General features: G+C 43.0%; 1 protein-coding gene across 1 annotated transcript; it reads right to left on the reverse strand.

The window, feature by feature from the left end:
- Window positions 1-683: 683 nt before the first annotated feature.
- Window positions 684-2,156, reverse strand: gsx2 (GS homeobox 2). Its single transcript, XM_005809942.2, has 2 exons — window positions 1,452-2,156; window positions 684-1,263 (listed from the first exon to the last, which is right to left on the reverse strand). Exons 1-2 carry the CDS (start codon window positions 1,831-1,833, stop codon window positions 920-922), a joined length of 726 nt encoding a protein of 241 aa, XP_005809999.1. The 5' UTR covers window positions 1,834-2,156; the 3' UTR covers window positions 684-919.
- Window positions 2,157-10,730: the final 8,574 nt, after the last annotated feature.

The following is a 10,730-nucleotide window of genomic DNA, read 5'->3' on the forward strand; positions in this document are numbered from 1 at the left end:
TTAACTGGGGGGGATTCAGTCAGCGTTTCCTCTTGATAGGATTTTTGATTATGTGGAACAGTTTTCTGTCAGAAAAGGGAACGTTCTTGTTTTGCAACCACGTTCAAACATCCCGTTCAGTTGTGCGAGTTGTCTGACTTCATTAAGCAGCAACTTGGAACATTTTATTATTATTATTATTATTTGTCACAAAGGCTACAAATTGGCTACAAATGCATCCCAAATTTTCCCTCGCATTTGTGAAATTTCAGAACTTGCCTTAGACCCTACATGTCCATTTTTTTGTCCCCTTTCGGATCCCCTCTTGGTTCAGGTAGCTGATGACAAATGAGAGATTAGGACTCCCCGATCGAGTGACGTCGTTTCCAGGGTATCTACCTGGTGGATTGCGCTCATCAGTCCTTAAAACCATATTTCTAGTCGTATGAGGAAAATAACAAGCAGCGGGGTTTGGAGACGCACTATATCAAGCCAGCACACTGACAGGTTCTGATAGTGTTTATTACAATAAATACACATATACACACTGTTTACACATGGCTGCAGGCCCCAGGTCTACACTCCAGACCTGGACTATTTCAAAGGGCTTTTAATGTTCTCTGATCGAATCGCTGCACTGACAGAACATTCACGACATTTTTTTATTTTTTTTATTTAGGTGAATCAACAGCGGGAACCGAACATGTAAAAAAAACCACCCCACCCCTCCCGCCTCCCCGAAAAAAGATGACAATTGTTTGTGCTTTTAATCTGTCACTGACATAAATTCACATCGTTTCTTATTTCAGTTGAACAAACTTCATGCGGGAAATGAGCCTCAACTTTTTTTTTTTTTTTTGGTGATGCCAACTGCAGCGTGCGGGGCAGAGCGAGTGCCAGCGAACGGGACGGGACTTTGCAGGGAGTTTTTGAGCGCCTCTCAAATCGGTGACACCTCTTTCTCCTCTGAGGCGGAGGCCGGGGATAAGGACTCCTCGTCCTCCGACCTGGAATAGTTCGCGTGAGCTCCGGCGCACTTGCAGCCGCCGTGCGCGCTCCTCTGCGTGGCTTTCCCTTCCTTCTTGTGCTTCACCCTGCGGTTCTGAAACCAGATCTTCACCTGCTTCTCCGTCAAGTTCAGATACGTGGCGATCTCGATGCGTCTGAGTCTGGACAGGTACATGTTCGTGGAGAACTCCCGCTCGAGTTCCAGAAGTTGCGTGCTGGTGAAAGCCGTCCGCATCCGTTTGCCGTTCTGCAGGTGGCTGTTCTCGGAGGAGCTTCCTGCAGTAAAACATAAAGAGGGTTTTGTTTGTTTATTTGTTTGTTTGTTTCTATGCAGAGATTTGTTTTGAGTTTTACCTGTCGGGACGGGACGCGTTACTAAATTTCGTGCGTAAAAGTGCAAAAGCGAAGGTGCGGCGAGCGTCTGTTACTCTAACAGGTGTCGGAGAGCGGAAGCAGGTGCTTACCAATAGACAGGCAGTGGTATCTCCTGGGATCCGTGACGCCGAAGGTGGGCGTGCAGACAGACGCGTGTCCAGGATGCGCCAGCGCAGAAGGCTGCTGCTGCTGCTGCGCTATCCGTTGACAGAACTGCGCCTCCACACCTGGAAACTGGCTCTTCAGGATCGGGATGCCACCGCGCGAAGACTGGATGTGCGACGTGACGCACAGCGGGCACACGCAGAACGTGCCGTTCTTCCTGGAGGGACACACCGGCGCGGCGACCGTCATGACGCCCGGGGAGTGCACGCTGATGGGGAGCAGAAAGTCCTGCGCCGGACGCTCGGCCGCGCCGGGTCGCACCGCGTCCTTGATGATCAAGGAGTCGACGTAGAAGGACCTGGACATGGCTGCGCCGCAGAGGAGAGATCGCACCAGAGCGCTGGACGACGGCCGTTTCTCATGTGAAGCCCTCGGGATCTCCAAAGGTGCTTATGTTTGATGGTTCAACAAAAGGGACCCCGAAGAGGGGTTGGCCCTGCATCGTCACCCACGTGCGCACCCGGCTCCAAGGGTTTGCGCTGTCACTGACCCAAACCACGTGACGCTTCTCTGCACTTCACAACTCGCAGATTTTGGCTCTTTTTTTTTATGATTTGAACGTTAATCATCAAAATGAGCACATTTAATGTTTCGAAGAGCTTTACTACAAGAAAAGTTCTCAGACTTTTCACATCCACTAGATAACGGTTGTAATACTCCACAATAATATATATATATATATATATATATATATATATATATATATATATATATATATATATATATATATATATATATATGTGTGTGTGTGTGTGTGTGTGTGTGTGTGTGTTCATTGCAATAATACTGGTTTGATTTTATGTGATTTACATAAGTCCTTGATGAAACGTTTTCAAATAACACCGTAAATTTAATAGTGATGACAGTCATAATAATAGTTGTCAATAAGATTAAAAAATATATATATTTTTTTCTATATTCAAACTGTTGCAGGTGCATTATTTGTTAATAAAGAAATCCAATAACAGAATTTTCATTCCTAATTTTTCTATTTTTTCTTTCTTTCCAGAAATGCGATTTAGGAATCGTTCACGCGAAGATAAGGAGCTTTCGTTGCTCAGCAGCCATAATCACACTTTGAATCCGGCTGGTCCAGGTTTCACTTCCAGCAATTAAAGAATTATGAACCGTCGGCGAGTCTGGGCCGCGGCTATTTGACGGCGATTAGGATTCAATTAGAAAGTGTTTATAATGGCGGCTCTGTGCGGGGGTAAACAGGCAGCTATTTCAGAAATGCGTTAATCCCTCATCTTGTGACGATAATTAGCGAGTTTGATCCCCCGGGCGGGTCACCGGGCAGGTTTAGCTTCTGCTTTCATCTGCCAAGTAAAAACGGAGGAGAGGAGAGAGGAGAGGAGAGGAGAGGAGAGGAGAGGAGAGGAGAGGAGAGGAGAGGAGAGGAGAGGAGAGGAGAGGAGAGGAGAGGAGAGGAGAGGAGAGGAGAGGAGAGGAGAGGAGAGGAGAGGAGAGGAGAGGAGAGGAGAGGAGAGGAGAGGAGAGGAGAGGAGAGGAGAGGAGAGGAGAGGAGAGGAGAGGAGAGGAGAGGAGAGGAGAGGAGAGGAGAGGAGAGGAGAGGAGAGGCTTTGGGATCCAACATTCAGGAGTTTCGCCGATAAAACATAAAGTGTAACAATGTAAACTTATGTTATTTCTAGATTTCTATCAAAGGTTCTCGCAAGTGAAACACATTGATGAGTTAAGTTCCAACTAGTTTTAAAAAAATGTATTTTCATAACAAACCTTGTTTTGATGAAACTTTTACTCATTTTCTTTAAATATTCACACAAATAAATTCGGTTCTAGCTGTTCTCTGTGTTCTATGAACTTAAACTCTAGAGGCAATAGACAATATCTCATAAAGTTGTAATATTACATTTAATAATGCAAATATCTGCTTGATCATCAGAATGAGACAATATATTCTTTTGAAATTGTGGAGTTAAAAACAACCCAACTGAACCAGTAATTTTGGTTTTTAAGCCAAAAAGTAGGTCCACTGTGGTTTAAATTAAATTATTTTAAAATCTTTAAAATTAAAATGTTTTTTTTTTCATTTAAAATAGCAGGAGTGTTCTAAAGCAGTCTTGCTCATATTTTTTTCTCAACACTCTGTGTAGCTTTTGATTTTAATTCCTAAATGAAATTCATTATAAACTTATACAGATACGTCACGCTAATTTGCAACTAGAAGAAATCATATTACAGAAATTAATATAGCTTCTGAGCATTTGTCTCTATGGCCAATTCAGGAATGGCAGAAATAGTTACTTGCTTTAACTAAAGAGCAAGTAAAAATCTGACGCCATCTTAAGTGAAGAAGTTGCTTTTAGTGGGAACTGGAGTCGGTGATGCAGCCGTGCATCCGGCGTCATTTCGCCATCTGACTATTTGTTATTTTAGTTTGAGGAAGAGGTTTTGGTTGAAGTCTGTCTGGGTCGTTGAGAAGTTCAAAATCTTCAAATTAGATCAGAGCGATTTGTTAAAACTATACCCAACTTCTCCCCCGGAAATCCTAAGCCCAACAGAACCAAGCAGGAAATGACCCAGCAGTTTTTGGAGCTCGTTTACAATTTCCGAATCCAGAATCATGTTTTCTGCTCAACCCTCTTTAAATCAGAACTATCATGTTTCTTTCAGCGGATCATTTGTTGGTTTGTCCCTCGGGGTAAAAAGCAACAAAAAAAGAGGCACTTTCCTCAGCCGCTGCAAACTGACATTCACAATAAAATCAACATTTGCCTCAATAATTCAATGCAGCACACTTACATTTATCTCACGGTGCAGCACATGATACAAAAATATGCTGCTAAGAACTCTGGGAAATAGTTTCCCCTCCCTTTCCTTCTTTCAGTTGTTTAAGTGCTGACTTAAAAAAACATAATTTTCTCAACTCTTGGCGATGCGACAAAACTACTGAAAACTTTAACACAACTTACAACTTGCAACAAGCTTATCTTTCACAAACTCACATATTTCAGTTCACCATTTCAAACTTGTGAGATTTCTCCGCCTTGAAGAGCAGAAGTTAGTCGACGCGGCGAAAAGTGGCTCAAATATTTTGCCGTGTAGAACAAATTCAAGTTGCAAGAAAGTCAAAAAGTGAGTGAGCGAATAAACACACTCACGCTCTTGTGAACAAACCTTTGAGTCTGAATGCTTTGGCTGCAGCTGGGAGGGACTGCCGCCTGAGGACTGGGCCTGTCAGTACTCATGGGTCGGAAATGGGTCCATTCTTTCTCTGCTTGTTGAAAATAGAAAGAAAATTGCACGATATGATGTCAAAACCTCCAAAAGTCAACAATAAACAGCTTGAAAAGCTAGTAAATTTGGTGTTGGTCTTTTTTTCCCCGTAGGGGTCTGAATAATTCAACTAATATTGTCACAAAGTTGGTAACCCTGTCTGAAGTAGCATCTTCCATTAGACTTTAATGACAATGGTTTAGTCTAGCGTGTTAGAAAATGTATTTTAGTCACTAATAATCGCTACATATACAAATTAATATCGTCACTTCCCTAAAACAATGTCCTAAGTAATTTTACCCAAAAGTGATTGAGGCAAAAAACCCCAAAAAACTCAATTAATACAAAAAGAAAAAAATCACCACCTCTTTCGTTCCAAAATATCCTTTTTGACAAGAAAAAAAGACTTAGGATATTATTTTAGGAAATTTTCCCTTTCTTTTGCCTTTTCCAGATGAAGTTGGAACAATTCAGACATGCAGTCCAAGCAGTCGTCTACATTCTTTCATTATGTGAGACATGCATGTATAGATCACGACAAACAGGACTCCTGTTATTGAAGTGCGGCTTTAAACACAATCATGAAAAAAAAATAAATAAGTACATAAATTAGGAAGTCTTTAAAGTCCAACCATCCCAAAGATAAAACAGGCATGTCTGTCACGCAGACAATAATTGCCATAATAAAGTGAATTTGGCGTTTGACAGGAAGGACGCGCAGTTGTTATGATACAGATATGAACCGCAGAGGAAGTGAAGTGAGGAGGAGGATGAGGAGGAGGAGGATGGGGCGGGGTGGGGGTGGGGGGGGGGTCTGGAGAGCGAGCAAACCGAGCGGAATGATGCGTGGCGCGCGCCCTCGGCACACCATGCGAGAGCTCAGATATTATTTTTCCATAATTCTGCATGATAAAATTTCATTGTCTTTTAAGTAAATCCCACAAATGAGATCCTTTATGAGGCTATAATGAGACCTAATTGCCAGGACTAGTGGAGCCACGTGGAAGGATTTAGGAGGCATTAAGCCGTCGGGTACTGAGCACAGGCTGTTACCTAGCCATTACTTTCATAATTCAAGGAGAAAATTAGTCCATTTAAGGAGAAAAAAACCCTTTGATTCCCTTTCTTCTGCTCAAGTTGACAGGACTACAGTCTCGCTTTCCCCCTCTCCCCCTCTTAAGATGCCTGCACACCAAATGAGGCTTGTGAACTATCGCCCACTGTTTAAATGTTAAATAATAATAATAATAATAATAAAAAAAGGTATAAAAAATAAAAAAAAAACACACACCCATGGTCTTATACTCTCAGTTCGCCTGTTCTTTCCCCTCCACTGCTGTGCACCCTTTAGTGCAGCGGTTCCCCTTCCCTATTCAGTGCCTTTTCAAACCCCATTGATGAGCAATTAATCACTGGCCCTATTCAGAAACGTACAAATTTAAGTTGAATGGGGGAATATGATACAAAGCTTGCTCTTCTTTTTTGAGCATTTGGGAGTTTATACAGAAATACTGTAGCTTGATGGACATTAGAGGTGGTTCATGGCGTCTCTAGAAAGGAGCAAAGTTGTCAAAGTGCATTGCTGAAGCCCAACACTCGTTCGCGTTGCCTTGCAAGAAAGCCATTCAAGTTTTAGTTCCACAAGCGTCATTAACTCGTATAAACGCAGTTATATATATTTTTTTGTCTTCTTTACACACTTTGCATTGTTTTGGAGAGGATGATTTGCTCCTACATTAGTCTCCAGGCAACACACAAGAGATCTATGAAACCCTCCGTATGCGTTTAAGTGGCGATGGGAGGGGGGGGGATGAACAATGATCCCACGGACGGCGTAATGTCACGCAATGACTTTTCATTTAGCAATTATCTGTTTGATGTGAACAGCAGCTGCAGCGGCTTCTCCCCGTTTCGGGGTCCTGGCAGGAGAAAAGGCAAAGGGGCAGAGAAAAAGAGAGAGTCGTCTCTGAAAGGCATCCTGCAGGAGTCAGGGGGAGCTCCGTGAGTGTGGAATTTAATTTATATCTCAATGAATAATTGGGTTTGTATGCAAAACTGAGTTGGAAATAATCACACGTTAAACACTGTGACAGCGTGGAGAGGGAAAAACAACCCCCCCCCCCCCCCGCATCATTGTCTGCCACCAGGAGTTTTTGAGGATCTTGGGATCAATAAACAGTACAGGATTTTCCTTAGCGTTTTGTCACGGAAATATCCTTTAAATCTATCCACAAACAGTTCTAGTGATTGGACTCAGACATCATTAAGAGGACCCGAAGCCCCTCGGCCCTTTAGAAAACTAAAGTGACAGCCTCAGTGGAAGAAGAGGTTCCCGAACAAAGCCAACGAGGGCCCTGTTGATGGCCTATAGAGATGTCCTGCACCGGGCTCCCTCTAATTAGAGAGACGCTCCTCGGTCTCACTGAGCCGCTCAGACCAGACACTCCAGACTTAAGTGTGGGTGTGTGTGTGTGTGTGTGTCCATGGTGTCCAAATGAGAGCGCTTGGACGTCCACACTCATACTAAGCTGCGCTCCGAGGCTCACACAATCAAGGAGCGTCGAAAACGAGATAAACACCGACCGATTGCGACACTAAAGTTCACTGAGAAACATCTTTATTGGCGTTCATTTGTTAGAGCTCCGATTCGTTCCCATATCTCCTTTCTTGTTTCCGAAAGACTGAGCAAACGCCATTAGAGAGAGAGGGCTCAAGAAAGAGGAAAAAAAAAACACCCTTACTCCAATCTGCTCTTGCTTGAGTTGTCAAATAGTCTTGAATTTGTGTCCGTATTGTAAATAAGAGGCTGCAAACATTGTTGTTCACTTTGCGGCGCATCTTTGGTTATCAGCTGTGAGGGCTTGTTACTCGCCTCGGACCCTCACTGGTTTCCACGAAGTATCAAGATGTTGTTTCGTTTCTGCTAATGATCGGCCTTTTAGGAAAATTACTTGGCCTCAGCCTGATGCCTGCGAACTTTGTCAGAAGAGTCTTCGCCAAAACAGAAGATGTTGAAAGCAAATTGAGCCAAGCCTGAAATATTCTCACCCAATTCTCCTGACTTCCAGTTAAACCTGAATTTAGTCAGAGTGACTGGCAGGAGCCCCCCAAGTTCACCACTCCCAGCTCATTTAAAAAAAAAGAGGGGATATTGTAGCCTCTTTTTCTCCCGGTTGAAAGGGGTGGGAAATCCCTGAAATTGAGCTTGTGTGCTGGAGCGGAAGCGGGCCGGAATGTGTGTCCGGGCCGCGTCTTTTGTCACCTGCCAAACCCATGAATGGACGTGGGCCGCAGTCGTCTTCTGTCTTCTGTTTATCGGCTTGCGAAGGAGCAAACAAACGCAAAAGTGTTTCACCTCTAAGTCAGTGGCACCTTTTCACACCTTGTCTGTCACTCGGCTCCTATCCCACATGCTGAGAGTTTGTTCTATGTTCATTTTCCTAATTAAATCATTATTCTAATGAGATTAGTGAACGACCCTGAACCGATTGTTTTACCAGCCTCCTGCATATCCTGTGTAGATAAGAGTCCTTGATTGACATGACGCCACCTGTCAATCATTCTAGGGTGTTTGTCAGCGACTGACCAATCGCTGGTCGCTATGTGTCCCAAAGTAGACGCCCCTTATCTGGAGGAACTGAACCTCAGACAACATTGCCGAGTTTGTCATTACTAACACTCTGTGATCATAAAGATTTTGAGGAAAATAATAGGAAGTCACAGTCGAACGTTGTCAGTGGGGAACATGCAATCCCAACAGCCGATACCCAGAGAGTTTAGAGGGCAGAATACAATTTATTCAAAAACCCAAATGGGGTCTGGAATAAATGCAACAAATAGATCAAGGCCTGCAGCCGACCTCATGTCCAGTTGAATGAAATTGTGATCGACCACAACTACCACATGTTCATCGGCACGAAGGTAACTGGTAGTAAACATCCCAAATTTGGTCATAGGGTCACTTATTGAAAGTCAACCCAAAGATCAATAATGAAGGTTGCTGTGCTTGATTTTTTTGTGCGTGAATTCCAGTGGTTCCAACTCGTTGGAAGCATGAAAACATGTGCTGCAGTAACTGCAATGTTTACATTTTAGAACCACTTTATGCTAACCTGCATTTATAAGCATTTTCCTGAAGGCAGATTTTCACAAGCTGGTATTATTTAAGTCATTAATTACCCGTTTTGTACGTGCAAAATGCGTCCGACAACTTTCACACTCATGCAACTCATTCGTCCTCTGGTTGCGAAAGACCTGGGCTTTAACATGGATTTCTCTATTGTTTCCCGCAAATATCTTTACAGACATGATGTGCAACTCGTTGGAGAATTTTCTTGCCTGGCGTCTTTGCCTCAGGTCTGGCAGAAGAAGCAAAAATGACTCAAAAATGTCTTGGGTAACATACTGAGTTCCACCATCTCTGCCGTTATAACACTGTTTTGTTGTCGGAGGTTTGCTCTACGTAGCCGGCATCACGTCAATTCATAAGTGCAAAAGCACATGACTGTTCCACATTTTATCCAGATTTTACCACTGCGATAGACCAGTTCAAAGCAGAAAATATATGAAGTGGAGGGAAAATTCTGAAAGGTTTGCAAATATCTGAGGTTCATGTTTTGCTCGTTTGGTAAGAAAGCTTTGTTAAGATCAATGACGCTGATTTTCAATTAGATTTAGATTTGTACTTCAACTGGGCCGTTTTAACACTGAATATATTTTTGATCTATTCAACTTTGTTTTATCTCTGGCTGTATCAGTGTGAACTTCCACCCAAGTGTTGTGTCTTTTCCAGCTTATAACAAGTTGTTTTTTTTTTGTCCAGGATTTCCTTATGTTTAGCTTCGTCCTTTTTCCCCCCAACAACAAACTTTCCTGTGCCAGTTGATCAGTCCTGGCAACATGTTGCTGCTGACCACCGACCTCCAACACGGGGATGGTTTTTCCAGGGTAATGTGCAGCGTAACACACATGGTGTTCGGCATGTTGGCTCAGAGTTCACTTGTGGTTACGTTTGACAATCTTCTTTGTTTGCTGGGTCTCAGGAAAACGGTAAACAAGGCTTTATTTCAACAACGGCTTTTCTGTCACTCGTCCATTGGAGCCATATTTGTTTGAAAGTGAGATTAAACAGCGGTTCTGTGAACAGCACCAAACCTGGTGGAGCAGCATTCAGCTTCTGCGCACTACAAATCTGGAACAAACTTCCAGAAAACTGCAAAACAGCTGAAACACACTTCCTTTCAATCAAGACTAAAAACACGCCTGTGTAGAGTTGCCTTTGAGCCGTAATAAATGAGCACATCTGCATAGATTTAGAGAGTTTTTCCCAGGTTAAATATTGATCTGGGGAAGAAAGCCTCTTGTTGGCTGGAGTTTGTCATTATGTTGATTTTCCTCGATGCGTCTAAGACAGCTTGTCGCTTTTCCCTACAAGACAGTTTTCACATGAGTCGTGTCCTAATTGAGATATTTTCCTTGCTTTCCCATCTATTATGCGCAAAATGGAAACCGTGTGGATGTTTACAGAGAGGCTGAGAGTCTGCAGACTGCAATCACAGCCTGCTTTTTTCCTGTTTGCACAATGAAGAACACATCGATCTGCTCCTCTGCTATAGTTTACGTCACCGCTATAGCCGCTGACATTTTCACAATTGTATATCCCCCCCTCTGTTCTTCCTTCCTGTCTTCCTATGAGAACACAAGCTTCATCTTATGTTACTCTGAGCAGATTGTCAGATGGATGTGAGAGTGCTATTAGAGTTTAGCACAGGTAATGATTCACCGCCTTTGGGAGAACCAAAATATTCCTTCCTACATATCAGTTGTCAAGCAAAAACAAGCGGCTAAAACAATGCAGAATTTTTTTAAATTTTTTTTACAATTTTGTAGAGGTTTTATCGTCCTGTTTTTCAGAGACCATACCTTTCGTAATGTTGCACCAGCAGCAGTTCTGAACCTTGTTG

Source organism: Xiphophorus maculatus, chromosome 9 (genome assembly GCF_002775205.1).
Source record: "Xiphophorus maculatus strain JP 163 A chromosome 9, X_maculatus-5.0-male, whole genome shotgun sequence".
NCBI classification, from domain to species: domain Eukaryota; kingdom Metazoa; phylum Chordata; class Actinopteri; order Cyprinodontiformes; family Poeciliidae; genus Xiphophorus; species Xiphophorus maculatus.

Bases quoted from the DNA above. Each gene is read 5' to 3' on its own strand.
- gsx2 (XM_005809942.2), bottom strand. From the start codon at position 1,833: ATGTCCAGGTCCTTCTACGTCGACTCCTTGATCATCAAGGACGCGGTG. The intron at 1,264-1,451 runs GTAAGCACCTGC...GTTTTACTGCAG, and splicing joins ATACCACTGCCTGTCTATTG to GAAGCTCCTCCGAGAACAGC.